General features: G+C 37.9%; 1 protein-coding gene across 2 annotated transcripts in view; it reads left to right on the plus strand.

The window, feature by feature from the left end:
• The window catches only part of arid1b (AT-rich interactive domain 1B), a 224,381-nt gene that overhangs the window by 158,894 nt on the left and 41,447 nt on the right, over positions 1-24,040 (plus strand). For both annotated transcript variants that reach the window (XM_086094165.1, XM_086094166.1), the window contains exons 6-7: positions 10,529-10,615; positions 15,511-15,642. In XM_086094165.1, coding sequence (XP_085950291.1) covers positions 10,529-10,615; positions 15,511-15,642 — 219 coding nt within the window. The remainder of the gene's footprint in view (positions 1-10,528; positions 10,616-15,510; positions 15,643-24,040) is intronic.

Consider the following 24,040-nt stretch of genomic DNA (forward strand, 5'->3'; position numbering starts at 1 on the left):
TCTTGAGCTCGCTGTCATGTCTTCACTTTTGGAAAAATGTCCTCTGTTGCTTGAAGAGGGCCTTGTCCTTCCTCAAACCCTCTTATAAGTTTGTTTTTCATGCTCACATAGTATGCTCTGGGTCCATTTTGACCCACACCAGAAATATCATCATTTATATATATATATATATATATATATATATATATATATATATATATATATATATTAGAGGTGTTAGAAAAAATCGATTCGGCAATATATCACGATATTACAGCGTGCAATTCTCGAATCGATTCACTATACCGCCGAATCGATTTTTATACCTCAATATTTTACGGGAATATTCAACAAAACGTCTTAATTAGGGTTAGGATTCACACATTAAGCATGGAAGAATGTTATATTAATGGAACATTAAACCTTAACATTTTATTTTAGTGCTGTTCAAACATGAAACAGACTGCAACCTGTTTGTTAAATGCAGTGGCTCAGTTATAAGCCTGAATTTTCAGATAAATAAATATTCATACAAATCTTACAGTGTACATGTACAAGTTTACTGATTAGTATTTTCTAAATTTGAGTAAAAAAATTAATCGCAATAATCAATTTATAGATTTGTACCGGGATCAATCGGTATCGAATTGTGACCTATGAATCATGATGCAAATCGAATCGCCAGGTACTAGGCAATTCACACCCCTAATATATATATATATATATATATATATATATATATATATATATATATATATAAGGGGTGTGCCCAAAAAAAATAAATTCTCATTTAGTACGATTTAGAATCGATTTTAAATGTCACAAAATAGATTCTATTTAAATTATTTTATGCTGTCTTGCCTTTGTCTGTGTGTGCCTTTATTTGGAGCGCTGTTCATGTTGTACCCGGTTTGGCCACTGAGGGGCAGTGTGGTTCCACGCGGTCTAATACACTGTTAAGCTGTAGCCTCTTTACAGAGTAGAAGGAAAAAGTCACGATCAAGTTATTCCAATAAACATTTTCGGTTTTTTTGCAGTGTGGAGCCGTTCTTTTGAGTGATAAAAGTGCTGTGAGTAGCGCGCTAATTAGCATTAGAGAGTCAGACTGGAGTAGATCATTACAATTCCTTGCACATCTATAGATTGAAGCAAAAATCATTGTCAATCAAATACATTTCAAATCAAAAATCTTTCTTAATCGACAATCGATTCTGAATCAAATTGCACACCCAAAAATGCCTGTGTTAAGGCACTTTCTGACAGCTGTATGGCTTTTGTTTCTTATGTTTAGTATTTATGATCATTCTCATGTTCTTTTACTCGTTTAGTGTTAAGTCCATTTCTTTAGATACAGGTCAAAGTTACCATAAACTCCAGTTTCGCAAATGTAGCAACTGTTGAAAAGTAACAAATATTGTTATTATGGTATTTAGGGTCACTTCAGGAAAAGTCATTAAAAGTATGAATAGTATGCTGCTGTAAAAATAGCTCACTAGTGATAGGACATCGTGATTTTCTAGGAATGTTGTAAAGTAGAAGTGATCATTTAAAAATGTGAACATTGGTAGAGGTTTATGAAAATAAAGTGTTATAATATTCATCTGTTTCCTAATTATTGTGAGAAAACATTGACATGAACAAATGGATATTAACTCATTCACTGCCATACTGTAAATTTATTTGAACTATTTCTATTAGTTTAACAGGTTTTTTTCTACTTTTGTTAAAAAGATTAAGAAAACCTAGAATTTTTTTTATTGTAAATTTAGAATATATATAAAAATTGGGATTAATCGTGAGTTAACTAGTTAAGTCATGTGATTAATTACAATTAAAAAAATGTCATCACCTGACGCCCTTCATTTTTTATAATCTTTTATTCTTTAAAAAAGGATTTTAAAAAAGAAAAGAAAAAGATTATAAAAATTAGGGTCATCAGACAATTAATATTAGTAATCGTAATTAATCGCTTGACTTCACTAGTTAACTCACGAATAATCGCAAATTTTATATCTGTTTGAAGTGTACAATTTTTTTTCTAGGTTTTCAAACAAAAAAAAGTTAAACTAATATAAATAGTTCAAATGATTTTTGGGAGTGAAAGAGTTAATAATGCATAACGATATTAATTCAATACATTTTAATCATATGCAACCGATGTACATGACCAAATTAAGTCAAGTCAAAGGACTTTTTTTCCAGTGCACAGAGCGCGATATCTGCACACAGACATGCATGCATGACATACTGTACCACAAGGGGACTTGTCATTGATTCTATATTGGACTTTACTTTGTTGGCACCACAACACACACCACGTCACGTACACTCATATGAGCACACACACACACATGCAGTTCCTCTGAAGCTTAATATTAGCCGAGCCCTGAAACAAAACAGAAATATGGCCACAAGTCCTCCCCCCCTCAGCTTTGAACTTAACAAGCTTTTGCGTTTGAAATCCTGATGAAAAAAAGCTTCAAAGACTACATTCCGTCTCTTCAAACGAAGACTCCGGGTTGCCTTGACAGTACTTGCGGAAGAGGAATTTGAAATGTGTTTTTGGTTTTTACCGAAGAGTATTATTTCCCCATAATAAATGCAATGAACTTTTATTACTTTTGGCCCTGGTGCCTCATAGGAAAATATATTTTTTTATACTGATTAGTTTACTGTTATTTAACTCCTCATTGAATTATTGTTTTTTTTAACAAAAAAAAACTCAATAACCTCCTGTTGACTCTCACACTCAGACTTTAACATGCAGCACGTTTGTTTTTTCTTAAACTCCGAAGATGTGGGAAGAAAGATTTTGAAGTCACTGTCAGTAAAAAAAATAAAATAAAAATGTGAATATTGTACATAAAAATAAATATTAATCATTTCAGCGTGTGGATTGTGTAAATTATGAGTTGAAATTAAAAGTTAATAAGAGTCAACTTTGCCTTTAATTATGGGATTGGGAGCAGACGGGAGCGGGATTATCCAGTAGGAGGAAAAAAATCATAACGGTGCAGTTTGTTTTGGGATTTTTTGATATGTAGCTGACCTCCACAATGGTAATAATATGGAAGTGGGAGTCATTCTGAATGGGAGCAGGACGGGATGGGAGGCTATTTTTATTATTATTATTATTATTATTATTATTATTATTATTATTATTATTATTATTATTATTATTATTATTATTATTATTATTATCATCATCATTATTATTATTATTATTATTATTATGGTTTGGGACGAGACGGGATTTTTTTTTCTTTCAGAGTAGTTCATGTGATGGGAGTGAAAATCCACTCTCGTGTCACCCTCTAGTGTAAATACAGTTGATATAAAAAGTCTACACACCCACTAAAATGATTAGACAATATTTATAACTAGGCTTTACACGATCAGGATTTATCAGCTGATCGGCGATCAACGAGTTAAAACCGATAATCGATTACAGCGATTGGAGCAATATATCTATATTTAAAAAAACTTTTATATTATTTACTCTACAGTCGACCGCCGCCATTTGCGGGGGAAAGGGACGAAGTCAATTGAAATGCAATTGGGGGAGCGGGGGGGGGGGGGGGGGGTCCTCAAAATATGCTGATAAACATTACACATAAATGTCATTCATTGATCGAGCGGGCAAATAAAGACATTACAGCTGATCACCGATTTTGCATAAATTGCTAAATATTGTCCGATCCAGCCGATCAGCTCGCTGTCTATTTGTAACATTAAAAACATGTACTGGTACATCTGATGATGCCTCTTGGACAGTTTGTCAATGATGTTCCTGGAATCTGCATTTTTTTACGTTGTGAATATTGTCTAACCATTTAAACGGGTGGGCAACAATTTATTTAAAAAAATTGCATATTGTTGCTTTAAATTGTACCTTTATTTTGAGGCAGAATTGCACCATGTATTCACTATTATGTCATCAGTGGAGGAGTATCGGACGCGTACGGGGCGCGTTTTGAAATCTTTCCACTCTGGAGCCCGGTTTCAAAAGTCATCGGTTTCAAGCTCCGAAACCGCGCCATCGTCTGGACCAATGGCCTAAACGGCAAGAAACTTGTGAGGATACATTGAAACTGGCTTTCGTGCGGACGGGGGCCTAAATACACCAACACTAATGAGACACACCTGGGGAAGGGAAGACACGCACAGGTGGTGATGTGGTTAGACATAACGAGAGAAGGGAGGAAAGCAGGAAGACAAAAAACACCAACCAAAAAAACTAAACATGACACATGCTAATGGCACAGGCCAACTTTTCTGTGTTTTTTCTTTTTCTTTTTTTTCTAAGAGCTCAGTATTGTTCATTCGGTAATTTTACCGATTTGACATGTCATCATCATTGCTCTTTTTTTTTTTATTGTGTATGTGCATGTGCCTGTGTGTGCGTGCGTGTGAGTGTGTACTCATTAGTTCACCTAAAACCTATTCAAAATCCCATCCCGTTCACCGAAACCGAATACTTCAGAATCCAGCTAAAGTCCTTGTGTTGACTTTCCAATCACAGTAGCAACAAGGTTCGCTAACGTTAGCACGTGTTTATTGTTCTCATCTCTTGCCAACGACTGTGTGGTCAAATATTGTAATGATGAAGCGAGTAGTGCTGGTTTCCGTACCTTGTAATATCTTGTTTTGCCAATGGAAAATGTCTATAGCACTGGTGTACATGCATGAGCAAAAACATACGGGCTGTGAGATTGATTCACGTGTACAGTATTTGCATGCTAACGTGCATAGTTAGAATAGAAGAGTGCTCAGTGAGTCTTCCGCAATTGGATAAACACAAGCTTTTAAATGACACGCGCACACACACACACATATGCAAAGCTCGGAAGACGACCTGCATGGCAGAAGCATTTCCATACAAATTATTATTATTTTGTGTGTGTATACAGGAAATGATATACTGCTGACATTTAGCTCGTCCTCTCTCTCTCTCTCTTGCTCTCTCTCCCAGCAGCACATGGTGAAGAACTGCGTGTCAGAGATTCAGTGTATGAATTATTAATGGTACAGATTAAGCGTGCCAGGACTCACTGTGGAGCCTGTTTGTTTTATTTAAGCATAATTATTTAATGGCATTTCGGGTGAGGAGAGGAGGGAGGACAGGGGAGAGGAGGTTGTCGGGGAGAGATAGGCTTTGTTTGGACACTAATTGGTAGTGAAATAATTACCAAGCGCTGGAAGCTTAACTCGAGTCAGACAGGGCGCGGCCGAAGCTTTATCAAACTTACGCTCGTCTTCTCTTTTCACTTCTCGATGTTCTCTTCGTCATTGAGACTTTCTGTTTGCGATGCTTTTTCATTGTCATCTCGCGTAATCACTGTCACGTATACGCAAACGCCTCGTTGTTGTCGTTGCCCGCCTCGTCGAAGGCGAGACATCGCATGGTTTTGTCGTACACACAGTGGCGCGTGCGCGCGTGCGCGCGGGCGCAATCTGCTGCCAGCATCAGTCTGCCATCCAAGCAAACAGGGTCTGACAGCAAAAGCTGATGCCTGGCATGCATCCCTGCACGCACACACGCTCGCGTAACAGCAGGTAATTTCATTGTTTTGCCGTCTAATTTATCTGCCAAACTAAACCATTGCTGTAATTCACTCAGCGGGGACAAATAGCTGCTAGTTATTTTGTGGGTACAGATTACTAGTGTTAGATTTTTATACAAAAAATGTTGGGATTAGCCATTAAGGACCTGTTATTTTGTGTAGTATCACTCTGAAACAAGTAATAGAATGCAGTGATGCCGGTAACGCATTACTCAATAATAGCGGCCATTTTGAGTAGAAATGAATTCATTCACTGCCATTGACGGTTATAGACGTCAAAAATTTATTTTAACTATTTCTATTAGTTTAACTTTTTTTCACTTTTGTTAACAAGAGTATGAAAACTAGAATTTTTTTAATTGTACATTTAGAACAGATATAAAATTAGTGATTAATCATGAGTTAACTAGTAAAATCATGAGATTAATTACAATTAAAAAAAATTATCGCCTCACTCACGATTAACAACACATTTTTATATCTGTTCTAAATGTACAATATTTTTTTCCCTAGGTTTTCATACTCTTGTTAACAAAAGTGGAAAAAAAGGTAAACTAATAGAAAAAGTTCCAATGAATTTTTGACGTCTATAGCCGTCAATGGCAGTGAATGAGTTAAAGTTACTCGCATTGCTTTGTAATTTAAAAAATAATAATCAAAATGCACAACAGAATGTTCATCTTCAGGTGTGTCATTAGCAAAAAATATTTTTATCATCAGGCACATGGCCAACGTGCTACTGAAGTACTGTATCTCAATATATATCTCAATAGCAGGTGATGGCCACTAGGGTGCAGTAGTGAGTAACATGAGGCGCAAGTCAGCGCAAGTGTTTTAAATACGTCAAATTCAACTAAACATTTGGAACTCTGTGTCCCTGAATTTGTAGTTATATTATCAACTATGCTTGACATGGTTTGTATATATAAAAATGAGGGCTGTCAAAACTAAAGCATTAACTCTACAGTTAACTCAGTTTTATTCACTTCCTGTTAACTTAGCCACTGGCGCGAAGACGGATATATATACACTATTTGATGATTTTACATTAATTCCAAGATTTTATTCAAGTAAATATCTGTAACACTCTTTGAAGAAAAAAGTAGAAGCATAAGTAGAAAAATTTGATAAACTCATTCACTGCCATTGACGGCTATAAACGTCAAAAATTCATTTGAAGTAATTATATTAGTTTGACATTTTTTTCCACTTTTGTTAACAAGAATATGAAAAGAAATGTACATTTAGCCGAGATATAAATTTGGTGATTAATCATAAAGTTAACGATTGAAGTCATGCGATTAATTACAATTAAAATTTGAATCGCCTGATGCCCTAATTTTAATACTCTTTTCTTTTTCTTTTTTTTTAATGATTATTTTAAAAACGAAAAGAAAACATTATTAAAAATTAGGTTTTTGAAAAATTATTATTTAAAAAAAGAAAAGAAAATATTATTATAAATTAGGTCGTTAGGCGATTACAATTTTTAATTGTAATTAATCACAATACTTCAATAGTTAACTCACGATTAATCACAAATTGTATATCTGTTCTAAATGTACAATAACAACTATTTTCTAAGTTTTCATACTCTTGTTAAAAGTGGAAAAAATGTTAAACTAACAGAAATAGTTAAAATGATTTTTTGACGTCGAGACGTCAATGGCAGTGAATGAGTTAATCACAATTAATCACAAATAATTTGGTAATAATGGAAGTCACGATTAGGAAGACCATTTGTTTTTTGGTGCAAAAAGAGAAAATGTTTACATGTAAAAAAATATTAAGACTAATAAATGTCTTTGAAACATAATTATGCAAGTTTCTTATAGACCAAGCAAGATGTATTAAATTAGTTATCTTAAAATAAGCTAAGAAATGTGCAAACATATACATTTAAACAACTCAAAATTTGTATTAATAATCTTTTGTTTTTGTTTACCATTATGCCAATTTTGTAATTGTGAAGTGTAATAATTGAAATTGTAATTGAAGTTAGATTAATTGCACAGCCCTGTGGAAAAATTGTGCAATTTCATCCATAAAAAATGAATCGCTTGACAGAACTAATAACAATATACAATACAATACAATCATAATAAAAACTAATTTTACTGAGCTTCCCCAGTAAAGTAAATAAATAGTCATGAGATGTGAATCTCCTTCCAATTGTTCCTGCAATGTTGAAGCTGTGCTTCAAACCAAACTTTTGATGAAGTATTCTCATCCTATCCACATTGTGGCACGTAGATAATGTTTCCGCTGTTATCTGAGAGTTGCTTCAACGATTGCACGGATGTTTTCCCTTCCCTCCCGCCACATGTTAACAGACTAACTAATCGAATATTCTCTCTTTGAAGCAGTGCCGCCGGATCCACTCATGTGTGAGGCAGGGGTCCGCGCGTGTGTGCGTGTTTGTGTGTGAATGGGAGTTACATTTTTTGGCACATATCCAATGCCTTTGTGCTCTTACGTGTGTCCTCTCGTGTACTTGTGAGTGTTTATTTACATGTGTTTGCGCAATTGCTTTTATTACTTTCACGTGTGTGAGTGCTTGTGACTGTAGGCGGCCTGGTGGAATGAAATGTTGTTTATGCACTTTTATGCCAAGCAATTATGTTGACTTAATTGGGTTCGTTTATGTGGAGAGTGTGCCACCTCCAGTCATGTATTACCGCTACTTTTGGCAGCTGCGGCACATGCACACACGTGAATAAATTAGGGGTGTCAGGCGATTAAATTTTTTTAATCGTGATTAATAGCATGACTTCTATAGTTAACTCGTGATTAATCGAACATTTTATATCTGTTCTAAATGTACAATAAAGTGTTTGTTCTAAGTGGTCATACTTTTGTTAACATGAAGATAGGGGGAAATTGTTAAACTAATAGAAATGCGGCTACGTCTTTTAGTCATTGATACTGTAATTTCATAATCATTCGTAAAATTGAGTTAAAATGAAGATGTGCTGTACTGTAAAACATGAGTGTGATATTGATTTGTGTTGAGGTCATTTTTCTGCCACTAGATGGCATAATTGCATTTTTAAGACATTGGTGACAGCCCAGTGGATTTTTCTTTTCATATTAAGAGCTATCTAATAATAATAAGAGCTCTCTCTTTGTGAAATTCTGCACATTTTTAAAATGGTAAAATACAACAGCATTATTATTAAATGTTATTACAGCTAAAGTTTGACGCAGGCGTGTCTGCTGCGTTGAGACTGAAATTCCCCAGTACAGGCTTTCCAAGTAAGGGCTGGTCATTAATCGCTCGTTAAAAAAAATGGTGGTGTTAAAGGAACTTTAAATTAACTCAAAATGAACGCACTAATGTTGACGCCCCTCATATATATAAATGAATAAATGAATGAATGAATGAATAAAAAAATAAAAATAAATATAAATATAAATATAAATATAAATATAAATATAAATATAAATATAAATATAAATATAAATATAAATATAAATAAATAGTCAGACAGATGTACACATTGTTACTGCTGCACGATAGCATAACGTACACAAAAATAATTTTGTGATTTTGTAACCGACACCGTTTTTTTGTCATGCTGACTTAAACAGTGAATCACGCACATCATCAACAGCCAGTTTGGAGCCTGAAACTGTTTAAAGGCCCGATTCCAAAGATAAAAGGGGAAATTTGCCGCTCTGTCTCCTTGCTGCAAGCCAAATCAATCCACTATGGTCCTTGTCTGCCATTGTCCTAATCAGACTCTCAACTTCTTATTGGATTTCAATGGAACCTACACAGCCCAAAGACACGCGCGAGCACCTAATCGATGATCCCCAAATGGCTCTGGTTTCCTACAGGGGATGGTTCCCATGTTTGAATGCTTACACAAAGAGCTGCCACCGGGTCAAAAGACTCAACATGGCCTTTGGAAGTGCATTTGTCATTTAACTGATCATTAATAGACACGAGTTCATGGATAGCGGTTGTGTTGAGTACTCAATGTGATTGTGAAGGCTCTTTTCACTCGGCAAAAGTGAAAGATTCGATAACACTTTATAACAGGGGTGTCAAACTCATATTAGGAAAATATATTACCAAGAAAATATATTACCAAGAGGGCCAGATCGGTAAAATCATGCTATATAACTTAAAAACAATTGCCGTCAATTATACGCAGATTTTCGCTATTTGTGGGCCAGCCCTACATTACGGGGCTCAACTCTAATTATATTGTTTCATTAAATAACATGAATGCAAATGGAACGCAGCAACACTTTGCCTGTGTGAGTTCCGGTTGTGTTGTAGTTACCCGTTTTGCATATATATTGTTCCCAGAATGTATTGTGTGGCACAGTTGATGAAGTTATAAGGACATTAATCCTTGTCATATAGTAATTGAATTTGTGTCGTATTTAACACGTTTATGTCGGTCTATGATTTTATTTTATTTATTTTTAACAAATCATAAGTTTAGGTGGTGTGTAAAATATTGCGAGATTACGAATATATATGTTATATTATATTAACTACAAATGTTTTTTTTTACCTTGCAAAATCATCTCGCGGGCCGGATTAAACCCCTTTGTGGGCCTGATTCGGCCCGCGGGCCGTATGTTTGGCATAACTGCTTTATAATAACTATCTCTTATAACTAGGTAATATATCATTTATAAACTGGTAGGTAATGAGTTGTAGTTAATGATTTATAACTATACCTACTAAATGAGTAATAGATCATAAACAAGCCATTAATAAATTACTAGTGATTTGCTGAGTTTCAGTTAAGAGTTTTTATACATTAATGGGACATTATTCTTAATTTGCAACTATTCCTCATTAACACTTAGTTAATAACCGATTAATTAACAGTTTACTAATGATCTGTTAACGAGTTATAACAGATAGTTATTATAAAGTGTTACTGAAAATTCATTTGGCAATCTATATAATAACATTGTTGGATTTCTGAATTTTCATATTGTGACTTTGTGTCTTCCTGAAGGCTCCGCCTCAAACTCACAGAGTTCTGGGAATGGATCGGAGGCATCCCGCCCGCCAATCACCCGCTCACCTATGCCTCACGAGCGAGGTATGTACTGTACCAGGCCTCTCCTGTAACTGTCTTTGTTTTTTTGTTTTTGTTCTTGAAGCATTTTCCCTTCACTTTTGTCTTTCGCAAGTGAAGTGCAAACTTAATTGGATTCAGGTCAGATGACTGACTTGGCCATTGCATCACATTCCACTTCTTTGTCTTCAAAAACACTTTTTTTTTTCACAAGAATGCTACCAGTCATTGTCCATTTGCACTGTGAAGCGCCGTCCAATGAGATCTGAAACATTTGACTGAATGTGACCCGATAAAACACTTGACGCTTGAAACACTTTGTAAATATATTTTTTAATACTTTGGCCTTCACTCCTAAAAATGTATTCATACGTTTTTATGTTGTTGTTTTTTAATGCAAGAGCATACAGAAGGCGTTGATGCAGCTTCTGACATGAAGAGGTTGCTTAGAGCAATGGTAGTTATTACAAAAAATGGCCAGCAGGTGGCAGCAGAGTATAAGAGATTGGCGTGTTGCAACAAGCTCTTTTTGACAGTTTTCACCAGGAATGTAAATATCGATGAAACTTAGCTATATTATATGTATAAACAGATACAAATAGACTTTTTTTGATGAAAGAAGAGACTCCAATCTTTCTTTTGGTAGGTTCCATGTTTTTTGTCATGTTTCGGTTTTGTAGGGGTTTGGGTTTGTTTGTTTGTTTGTTTGTTTGTTTTGGGCGTGTTTGTTGTGTTTGTCTGTGGTTGGTGTTTGTCATGTGTTCTTGAGTTCTTCCCCTGTCTCGTTATGTCTGATCACGTTCTCCTGTGTGTCTCTTCCTTTTCCTAGTGTGTGTGACCAATCAGTGCCCTCAGCCTATTGTGTTCGCCAGGTGTGTCTCATTTGTGTTGGTGTCTATAGGCCCCGCCCACACGAAAGCCCGTTTTAATGTATCCTCACAAGTTTCTTACCGTTAAAGCCGTTCGTCCACGTGACGGCGCGATTTCGGAGCTTGAAACCGATCACTTTTGAAACCAAACCGTCAGTCTGTCAACAACAATGGCGGATAGCCGTGTCGTAGTCATTTTGCGCAGCCTCCTTAACTTGCTTATGCTTTTGCAGCAAAATAATTAGCTTCTTTATTCCCACGTTCAACAAGCGGTGTTGTACTTGAATCACCCGCCATTGTCACTTTTCCTGTGTTCGTCTTTTTCATGTTGTTTTGATACACGCAAAGCCATGTTTGTTCTTTAGATTGCAATAAAGTTTTAAAAAAAAAAGTGTTTGTCTTCTTCGCTGATTTGTCTTCTACGCTTTCCGTTAACTCCCTGTGGCTGCGCTACAGCGCCACTCCAGACTTGGCATACACATTACAGCCGTTAAACGTCCTCAGCGTCTTCTTTTGGACACACGCTGAGGACTGTGTGTTCGAGATTAGTTTGAGGAACGAAGCCGGCTTTGCTTCCGTCTGGACGGGGCCTAAGTCTGTTGTGTTTGTCCAGTCTGTGTGGAAGCGTCGTCGATGTCAACGTTATGTGTGGGAGTCTGTGTTTCTCGTCACGTCAAGCGAAGCCCTCGTCGCAGTTAAGTCGTCTTTGTCTCAGTCGAGTCGTCCTGGCCACAGTCAAGCCAGCCTCCTCTCGTTCAGTCAAGTCTTGGCGACCAGTCCTCTCACGTCCCGTCAGTCATGGCGTCCAATCCAGTCACGTTCCGTCCAGTCCTTGGCCACCCATCAGTCAAAATTCAGTAAAACAGCTGGGAGCGAAGGGGGTTGCTTCAGTGAAAATGGCTGGGAGTGAATGAGTTTTGATTTGATTTATTTTTGGTAATTATAAACATCAGTATGCATCATTTGAAATCTTGCCCCAAACGCAAGACAGAGGCCGCGATCTAACATAAATGGAATGCGGCCCCCCCCTGTGTCAGCATCAGTCAGACAGACAAGGGGGAGTGGAAGAAGGTTCTTTCCCAGCAAGATGAAAATCCAGCTGGAGATTTAATGCTGCTTTCTAATGCCTCTAAACTCTCCCTATTCCAGTCAAGAGAAAATACAACGCTGGTTAAAAGTGCTGTTGTTTGTGTGGCTTTTCCTAGCAAGAATTACGCCCCCTCGCACACACACTCACACGCAACTCTCTCACCCAAACACACCCACTTTGCTCAAGCGCTCGCCTCCCTTAAGAGCCTCTCTCATCTCTTCATTTCGATAAATATGCTGAATGTCCCTTCCCACTTTTTCCCATGTATGCTTTGCCGGCTGCCTGCTTTGTTCACTCTGCCAGGAAGAGGGAAGATTGTGCGTGTGTGTGTGGGGGGGGGTCTTTGTGTGCATACAAGGGGAGTGAACCAAGCAGAAAGACAAAAATCCTTGAATGTGTTATTTGCTTTTAGCGCTTTCTACACATTGTTCTTCTCCTCCATCTATTTTCCAGGCAATTTAAAGTGAGGTATTACACAGTATTTTTTTTCCTCCTCCACATCCTCCTCTCCCAACATCCTCTCATCCTAATGGAAGCAAAACATTACAATAATGTCCTCGCTCCTTAAACCCAACACTCGCAGCCTAAGCACTTTCAGGCCCCAATCACTGCTCTTTCCCTCCCACACACACTTTTTCTCCAACTGTCTTGGCCTCCGTCACTTTCACACACCCGCACACACACACACACGCACACACATTTAATGCTTATCTGCCCCCGTAAAGTCAGAGACACAATTATGTGCACACAAACATGCAGACACATTCACCAACAAATGCATTAGGTTAGGGATGTTCGACACCACTTTTTTGTTGTCGCCGATACCAAGTTCTGATACCACTAGTACTTTGGATACATAATATTTTCATTCATTCAAAAAAAAAAAAAACACCTATACAGTATATCCTAATATAACACTTACTGTCGACTGAAGATGACATCACCTGTGCTGAGGAAAGTAGGTAACGACCAATCATGGCTCAGTTTGCTGACCAAACCCAGAAAACAGATGAGCCATGATTGGTCGTTACCTACTTCCTCAGCACAGGTGATGTTATCTTCAGTCGACAGTAAGTGAAAAATATATATTTTAAAAGTATTAACTCTACATGAAACATAATGAAGTTATCAAATTCATTCTGGACAAAATATTAACTTTTTAATGCGGAAAAGGGAGTTTCTGACATGAAGATGTGGTTTAAAGCACCGGTAGTTATTACAAAAAAGGGCCAGCAGGTGTTAGCAGATTATAAGTGATCAGCCAGGGCCATGTTGCAACAAGCTCTTTTTGACAGTGTTTTCGCCAGGAATTTGAATATTGATAAAACTTAGCTATATTCTAATGCTAATTGCTGCAAAATGGAAGCATACACAAATATACTTTTTTTTCCTGATGAAAGAAGAGACTCTAATCTTTCTTTTGATAGATTCCATGTTTTTATAGCAATAGAACACTATACTCTGTGGGCCTTGCAAAATCAGTCAAATGAAGTAAAACAGCCGGAGTGAAGGGGGTTACTTCAGTGAAAATGGCTGGAAGTGAATTCAAATCAATCATTAGAATTTTTTTTCGCCACAAACTGGTACCTTGCACTTTCAACTAACAAATCCCCGAACTCACAAAAGAGTGGCTGCATATCAAAATTTACATCCAAGCGGACAAATCCATTCTCACCTGGTCTGTCATCCGACACGTACACTTTTTTTCTCTTTCAAGGGCCATTCAGCGACCTTTCCCCATTTTGTGTTGGATCATGAGACCTTTCTGTGGGTTTTGAAAAAGAACACGGTGGCTCGAGAGTGCCGATCCCAGACGAGGATGGCTCCAAATGTCAATTTGAATGGTAGAGGCCAGTTTTAGCCCGAGAGGCTTTGAGGCACCTATTGACAGAGCGGCTTAGAATAATGAAGTAGCCATGGTCAAATCGGCAGCTTATTCTGTACACGCAGAGCTCTTTGCCCACTTACACAACAATGTTTAAAGCCTCCCTTTGCAGGGGGGAACTCACGCAGTGTGTGTTTGCGTACTTTGAATTCATTTTGCAAGACATTCTGTGACTTTAGTCCACGTTTTCCTAATGCTTGTTTTCCGCTGTCGAGTGAGAGGTATTCAATCAAAATTCAAGTCCAGTCCAGGAAAATTGTCAAGGGAAAAATGTTGAATGCATGGAGACAATTTAAATACGCTGCACTGCATCGATACCAGTAGGACTTTAGATACATAAAAAAAAAGACAGATTTTTTTTAAGTCCTATGCATATCGGATGTTATTTATTAAAGAAAATAAGTATTCACAGCTGTCTGGGTCTTGAGGGTTTTACTAAAGAATAATCAAGAGAAAGCGTCTATTTACATCAGGTGATTACAATTATTCATCGTAATCAATCGCATGACTTCAATAGTTAACTCATGGTTAATCGCAAATTTTACATCTGTTCTAAATGTGCAATAAAATCTACAATTAAATATTTTTTCTGTTTTCATACTCTTGTTAACATAAAAGTGGGAAAAAAATTAAACTAATAGAAATACAGCTGCATATTTTAGTAATTGATACAGAAATTTCATAATAATTCATAAAATTGAGTTAAAATTAAAAAGATGTACTATATTGTAAAAAACAACAACAACAAAAACAAGTGTGATATTGATTTGTGTTGAGGTCATTTTTCTGCCACTAGATGGAATAATTGCATTTGCCAGATTTTGGTGACAGCTCAGTGCTTTTTTCTTTTCTTATTATATTATATCTAATCTTTAACATGAAGTAACTTGTGAAATTCTGCACATTTTTAAAATTGTAAAATACAGCTTCGGTGCGACTGGAATTCCCCCAGTACAGGCTTTCCAAGTAAGGGGCGGCCATTAATCGCGCGTTCAAAACATTTGTGATGTTAAAGAAACTTTAAATGAACTCAAGATTAATTTTGACCCCCTGTGTCACTCTATGTGAATTTCAGGGTTCATGCCCAACATGCCAAGGAACCAAGCTGGCTCTCAGTTCCCATTGTTTCCCGGGATGGGGCCCTACTCCCAAAGTGGCCCCACAGGCCCCTACGGACCTCAAGAAAGCCCGTACGGAGGGCACCAAGGTTAGAACATTACAGCACCTCGCACTAAACTGAATGCAGACGCATGCCGTCATGTTTTGTCTAACATGAAAGTCCTTGGAGATATTTTATACTCATTTTCCATCTATTATAAGGTTTTGTTTGAAATATTGATAATGAAAAGCACTTCTTGTGTTTCCTTGTGTCGTTCAGGCCTGTTAAGGCATTAGAGGATTTTGGCCTCTGATGGGAAAATCCCATTTGATTTGACTTTTGATTTATTGATTTCTTTATTTTACAATTGTCCCGTCGTTGGCAGTCGCGCTGGGCCTTGGCATCAGTGTCATTGCTTTCAAAGATAGCGTGCTAATGAGGGAACATTAAAGGATTCATTTTGGAAGACACGTCCATCCTCATTTTTGTCTTCTACTTACACACGCGTGCGCACACTCGCTCGCGCGCACGCCGCTCGTCTCGTGTGGCTCTCTGTGGGCGTGACTCACTCAATATTAATGAGACATTTGAACTGCAGACTAACCTCTTGGCCCTCGTGCAAAAGATGGTGAGCTAGCTCCAGAATGATGATGATTTCATCAAAGTTTAGCTGCGGAATGGTGATATAATAGCCCATGTTATTGGATGGCTCATGGCGCGTTTTAACACCAGCTTGTCACAAAGCGTGACGCCGTCTGATTGGTATGTCACACTTCCTTATTCTTCTGGGTTTGACCTTTTATAGTGTGTACTTAAATACTTAAATTATATTGCAGTCGTGTGTAAAATATTTTCAGTTCTTAGTCTTTCATCATCAAATTTTCTGAGACTTAAGCTCAGTCATCATCGAGCGCAGGAATGACCAAGTCTACTAGCATATAGCCCCAAAAATATGAATGCTAATTAATAGGAACGTTCGATACCACTTTTTTTTCAGACTGATACCTACTAAACTCTTGAGGTGCCACTGATACCAAGTACCGATACCATTAGTGATTTTGATACATAAAATAAAAATTTAAAAAATAAGCATACTTACATACTTACAGCAATATATCCCAATATAGCATTTGTCCCTAAAATTGGCAATTTTCTGTTCTTCTCATATCTAATTTCTAGTTCCTGATTGTAAAACGGCCACAAGAGCTACAGTATCGGCTGCCGTCACGAGTACTGATACCTTGAAATAAGGCCAAGTATCAGCCCGATACTGTTTTTAGGTATCGGTACTTGCTCATCCCTACTTATTAATACTTAATCATAAAACTGAAAACGAGGTTAGATTCAATTTCCATTCCTATATATTTTCTTGTCACTAGTGGTAGATACTATAAAAGCTATTAAAATGTATAGCTAGCTACATAGAGTAGCAGATTTGGTCAACACACTGTGTTTGTGGAAAAGGGCACTTTCCTTACAATTCAAAACTTAACTGATTTGCTTCCAAAAAATGTATAAAAATTTTGTATTTTAAATATTGTCATGGTCCCAGAAACATATTTATACGTCTTTTATGGGGGGATTATGCTACAGCAGGGGTGCTCAAGTTCGGTCCTCCACCTGATTCATGATCAGGATCGTTATCAGGCTTCTGCTGCAAAGCTTGCTGATTAGCTGATCATTAGATTCAGCTGTGCTGCAGGAGGGAAACGTGGAAAACAAGCTGGATAGGGGCTCTCGAGGACCGAATTTGAGCACCCCTGGGCTAGAGCATACAGGACTCTTTGATGCAGCCTTAAAGCACTGGCAGTTATTACAAAAAAGGGCCAGCAGGTGGCAGCAGAGTATTAGAGATAAACCAGGCCCATGTTGCAACAAGCTCTTTTTGTCAGTGTTTTCACCAGGAATGTGAATATTGATGAAACTTAGCTATATTCTAATGATAATTGCTGCAAAATGGAAACAGATGCAACTATACTTTTTTTCCTGATTAAAGAAGACACTCTAATCTTTCTTTTGGTAGAGTCCATTTTTTTATAGCAATAGAACACAATGTTCTGTGGGCCTTGCAAAATCGGTCAAACATCTGAGAGTGAAGGGCGTTGCTTCAGTGAAAATGGCTGGGACTGAATTTAATGATTAAAAAAAATAAAATAAAATTTTACTGTCTCCATTTGTCATTCTGTCTTGCAAACCAGACTGGAGTAGATCATGACGATTCTTGCCAATCAAATGATTTTGAATCAAAAATAGTTTTGAATCGAAAATGTATTCTGAATGGAATCACAGACCCACAAATCATAATCGAATCGTGAGAGTCAAAGATTCCCCCACCCCTAGTAGATATGCACAGCAAACAAATGGACTGCCAACTCGATGACATCATAGCTGATGTTGAGAGAAAGTGATGATGTGTTAGAGAAAAATATACGCAAAATCATGTCCCTCTAACAGACATCTTGTACTCGTCAGCCTCGGCCATTAATTGTGGAAATACGGCAATAAAGAGTTTTAATGTGAGACCTCAATATAACACTGCTAAAAGGAATTTCGAAGTCCACACCGTATATTGGCAATTTCCTTATAACGCCTACTGGTGAATGAAATTAGGCTTTCCAGGACATAGCCAGGACCTAAACCGAAGTAATGAACAGAGTGGACAGCTGTTGATAAATGTTCTCACTGGATGACAGCTCCATCTGCTTCCCGTCCCTTTCCCCAGCGCTCTAACAAATTAGTAAGCCATTATCCAACACAGAACGGCCTCCAAGTTCCTGAACTCTGCTCTTTGTTTTCCTTGGCCCGCCTGCTGACCTGAGGCCGAACATGGGCCTGTGCGTGATGTGCAATAGAACATTTACAGCAAACGAAACCCGCAGACTAGAATATAAAACACTCCGACATCCTCGTGTCGGTTGATCGGAAAACGGCAGCCGTGCAGTTTTTGTGGTCAAGAAAGCTCACTGCGGCACAGTGTATGCCCATGTGTGCGGATACTGGAGGATATTTTGTTGATATTACTCTTCCAGTCCCAACAGCTGCTCTACAGCCCCGTGCGTGGTCCAGAGCCAAAAGAGACTGACGGGGGAGGAGAACGTCATACCATTACAGGAAAAGATTATCAGTCCATCTGGGCTCTGTTCTTTCTTCCACCCATTGCTTCACTTCCTCTACCACCACCACCCCAACTTCTCCTCCAGGGGTTAAGCGCTCCACTACTAATGACCGTGCAAGCAGCACTTTTGAAAACCTCAGTGTCTTGTCGAACCTGCAGAGTTTCGCAATTTGGGCCACACACACACACACACAGAATAGACAAGTCATGACTCAAGCCACATCCTGAGGGAGGGAATGTAGTATTTGGGAGAAAATTGTCAGTGTGTGGAACTCGTCAGCCCTTCTCTGGTTTGGACATGTCAGGAAAAGTGCTGAGGCGGCTGAGGCTGGAAGTTGCCGAGGCAAAATGCCAAAATAGAAATTGCAATCGATAAATACCAGCAGTCATACAGTAGCTCACAAAAAGTGAGCACACCCTGCACTTTGCTGCAGATATTTTCGTACAGTGGTTCTCAACCTTTTTTTTTTAGTGATGAACCCGGTACCTCCTTTGAAATTGTTTTTCAGCCAAGTACCCCCTAATCAGCGCAAAACATTTCTGGTTGAAAAAAAAAAAGAGAAAGAAAAAACTTCCAACCAAATGCTGTGCCATCATTGTCTGATTTATTACACTTTGGAACCCTATGTGTATTTATGTGATGTCTTGAAAAAATATATACAGTGGTATCTCGGAGTAATTCGTTCCTGCGAAGTGTTCAAAGTCCAAATTGTTCAACCTCAGATTTCTAAGGGGAAATAATGCAAATGCAATTAATCCGTTCCCAAGCTCTAAAAACTAAGAATTCCTATTTTAATTTCTATTTATGTTTTTTTACATTTACACCCTGTACATTATTTAAACAATAAAAAATACCTTACCTTTTTTTGTTGTGGTGTGATGGCATCAGTGGATGATACATGCTAAGTTAATGCTTACTTTAGTTCAGTGCTGAGTTTTCGGCTTCACTCCACTGCCTGTTTTCAAGGCACGTTCGGCTTAGCTTGCTTTGCTTAGGTGTTCGAACTCCGGAAATGAGTTCAAACTCCGAGGCATTTTTTACTCCGATTTTTGGGTTGAAGTCCGATTTGTACGTGTTTCGAGACGTTCGAACTCCGAGATTCCATTGTAACAAAAAAAAAGAAGAAATAATTAATTTAATTATAAATAAAGATGTGTGCACATAAAAATTAATATCAACATGAAGTGTCCTCCTTTGAGCTTATAGTAAAGCTTTCAAAAAGAAATAATTAACTGAATTTTAAATAGTAAAGTTTTCAAGTGATTGTCAGTTGGATTAAATCATTCTGGTATGGGGGAGATGCTTGTTTTTTAGGACACTGAAATTGAATACCCAACTGAATACATATATTTTTGTTTGAATTTATATTTTTCTGAAATATTAACATACGCTCTTTTGAAATATATTTTAATACCTCCCGCACCACCTGTAGTGCCTTCGCATTCCCCCGGGGGTACACGTATCCCCAATTGAGAACCACTGTTTTAGTATATCTTTTCAATGGCACTTTGACACAATAAAAAGTAGTCATTGTACAGTGTAAATGTATTGTTCACTCAAAATACATCCATTACCAGCTCAACCCCTGGCAACAAAAGTGAGTAGACCCCTATGTGAAAATGTCCCAAGTGAGCACAGTTTATTGGCCGTCAATAATACATGGAATTTTGATTTCCACTGTACAGCAATCAATACAGGTGGTCTTCGGTTTATGACGGTGGCAACACAACCAAAATTCGTATGTAAATTGTAACGCCTCGTAGTCTACCTACCATTATCCTTCACTAACTCAATAGCAATTTGTGGTTGACAGGATTATGAAATGGCACGTCTTCTTACTTGACTATCTTTCATTTTCTATCCACCAGCTAAAACAGGATGTTATTCATCCTTGGGTTCAAGTCATGCACAGTGTGCCGGTGCTGCTGTCCTTGGCATCTCCTGCACGCAGTCATGTAATCTGCTTTCTAATCTATGTTGATGGGGCTCACAAATGGAAAGTGCATTGTGCACCATCACACGTTGCTCCATCATAGCCGGGGGATAGGGGTGGGGTTGGGGGTGGGGGGGGGGTGATGACTGTCTCGGCTGTTAGACATGCCCAGTCCATCCTGCTGAGGGAGCAATAGGCACTAATCTGTTTGGTCACACTCGAGCTCTCCCATGCGACTCCAGAGATTAAGACCAGCGCTGACTATAGTGTGCGACCAATGCGTGACTTTGCTGGGAATTTCCATGTAATTTTGAACGAAGAACCACGAGCACTATGACTTCTTCTTCTCCCTCACATTATGCTATAAATACTACCAAGATTCCCCAAAGGCGGCAAGCGCCCGAGAAGCAGGAAGGAAGTTGACAACGAGCCACACGGACAGAAAAAGGGACAAATAAAGAAATTGTATGTGGAACTGCAAATCTGGAGTACATTTTATATATATATATATATATATATATATATATATATATTAGTGCTGTCAAAGTTAAAGCATTAACTCGTTGATTAATCACAAAAAATTATCGCATTAAATCATTTTCTCCCAAAAACGTATAAAAACGTTCTATTTTAATTATTGCCATGGTCCTAAAAACGTATTTATACTTTTTTTATGTTTAGTTTTTTTTGTTTTATGCTAGAGCATACAGAAGGCTTTGATCAGCCTCTGAACTAAAGAGAACGCTTAAAGCAATGGTAGTTAGAGTATAAGAGATCAACCAGGGCCATCTTGCAAAAAGCTTTTTTCACCACAGTTTTAAACAGATTTGTGAATAATGATGAAAGCTATATTCTAATGCCAATTGCTGCAAAACAGAAACAGATAAAAATATAGCCTACTTTTTTTTTCCTGATGAAAGAAGAGACTCTAATCTTTCTGGTTCCATTTTCTTATAGCAATAGAACACAATATTCTGTGGGCCCTACAAAAGTAGTCAAAATCCAGTAAAATAGCCGGGAGCAAAGGGGTTTGCTTCAGTGAAAATGAGTTATGAGTTAATCATGTATTAACGCAAATTAATCACACTATAAATTGTTTACATTAAAGGTAGCACAGGTTGTGTTTGATCAATAAACACGAGTACAAGCAACAAATTAAAGCATTTAATAAATGTTTGCATAAGACATTCAGAATATTTTTTCATATAAAATTATTAGTGTCATTTTTTTTCCCCATTCCAAATGATTCAAGTAATTAACTGATTAGAAAAAGAGGAGGATGAGAGTGTGCATAATAATAACATGTTGAAGACGTCCTCATAACATTAAATGGTGAAAGAACTCAAACATAACAGGTGCTCTTAAAATTTTGCGGGCAAAAAATGTTGAAAAGTATTTTTAATGAAGTGATTAATCGTGATTAATCGCAATTCTAAAATGTGATATTAATCTGATTAAAGAATTTAACCATTAGACAGCTATAATATATATCTTTTTATTATTATTATTTAAACTTGAATGTATTTGCAATTACGTTCGAACACACTTGTAGTCTAAATGCTAAAAATTTTGCATTTTTTCCCCCCATAATGCCATGGGTTATTGACTGTGAAGTTTTTAGCATTTCGGCTACAATTACATTTGAACATATTTGCAAGTGTGTTCAAACGTATTGGCAACTGCAGTGTTCCCTCGCTACTTCACATTTCACTTATTGCAGATTCACTGTTAAGGAAAACCATTTTAAGATTAAAAAGAAGAACTTCATCAGCAGCTCTGTATTTATTCTACATTTTGCATGCTAAAAGTCAAATTTATTAAGCGTAACAAGTGTTTAGAAGTGTGGGAGCCGCGCAACGGCAGTTCATAATAGCCTAATAGAGTCCCCTATAAAAAAATATATATATTTTTTTTTTAAGTCAATCTCTACTTTGTAGAAATTCACGCATTGTGTTTGTGGGGCTTTGGAACGTATCACCAGCAAAAAGTGAGGGAACACTGTACATTCCAAAATATTTTCAAGTACGCTCTCACTTAGTATATCTGTCCTTGAAGACGATCTCTCGGCAAAGTCAAAGAGTGATTCTTGTCAGAATAGAGTACGACTCTCAGGAAAGCTTCGTCCAGAAGCTGCTTTCTCTTTTATTTGTCTGCTGAGCCAACGTCGTCCATGACTGGAACAATTTAAAGGGTGCTACATCAGGGCAGCACTCTGTTTAATGACGTCCACCACCACAAAGCTCTGCTGTGAGATTTGGCTTCACCTCACCTCCAAATAAAGTCTCGTGAAAACTTTTCGGACACGATAACTGACTTTTGAAGCTCGCCCACTAAAATAGGAAAAGAATGCAGATTGTCCAGCTGGGATTTAGTCATCTTAACAAGTTTGTGGGAGGTGCTCTGCAAGTGAAGTCTGTCTCAGAGGCCAGGAAGTCCAAATTGTCCACCCAGCCATGACCTGGGGCGGAACAGCTGTCCGAAGACGGCTCGTGAGAGCTTCTTGAATGGGGCCTTATTCATCGGCGTCAAACTGTCCACCAAAGACACCTCGGGGGGCCCCATTCCCAGAAATGTCCACAGTGTTGGAGCCAGTTGATTATGAGTGCAAGAAAATATGTCTCAGTCTGAGACATGGTGAGAATGCATGATGTCTGAAGCAGTGCCATGGAAGCAGGAAATTATAACTTTCAAATTCTCCATCCAGTCAAGAACTTTTGATCATTTTCCCCGCAGTGCATCCAGGAAATAGTCAAATGTACGCTCAAGAGCGAACGTGTTTTCTTACATTTCGTCCTATGGTACTTGCAAAGCCTCGACAGGTGTCAGCTTACCGGCTCAGCAAAACCTCCAAAATGATTCGCTTCTTCTGCCCCGTTCCCAATCGTGGATTTGGTTACAATTTCTGGACAAATTCGACCACAGCTGTTCGCTTTAGGGGGAAGACTTTTATTCTGATCCGATTTAAATCCTGTCTTCTGTGCTTTGGAGGACAGACATTTTTACCCTGTCTGCATTACTCTCACTCTCGAAGAAAGAGAAGCCTTTTCCATTTCCAGAAACATTTTGTGGAATATTGTCATTTGGAACCCCATCGGAGGAAAAGCCTTCAGGTTTTAGAAGGACTTGATCCCCTTTTCCAGACATATTCTCAGAGGATTAAGCAGGGAGGCCCTACTAAAGTACCCATAATCAAATCAAAATAAATAGCCCCCATCACAATGGAGGATGCCGCTTTTCCATTCTATACTTTTCAGGGGATTTGTCCCGTGGCGGAAGCTCATGGTGAAAACAGCCTAGTAGTTACAGGGCGTCATGTAATGTTCTCTGTTTGTGTGTGTGCCTGCGCGCGCGCGCGTGTGTGTTGTGTACCGCACTTACTGTCTTTTAGTGAGACTGAATGTACGTACACATTGTCTTTGACAGCCTGGTGATTTTCTGTCAGCTCTCGTTGCAGCAA

This window comes from Leptonotus elevatus, chromosome 14 (genome assembly GCF_054856555.1).
Source record: "Leptonotus elevatus isolate MCC_2025b chromosome 14, RoL_Lele_1.0, whole genome shotgun sequence".
Classification (NCBI taxonomy): Eukaryota; Metazoa; Chordata; class Actinopteri; order Syngnathiformes; family Syngnathidae; genus Leptonotus; species Leptonotus elevatus.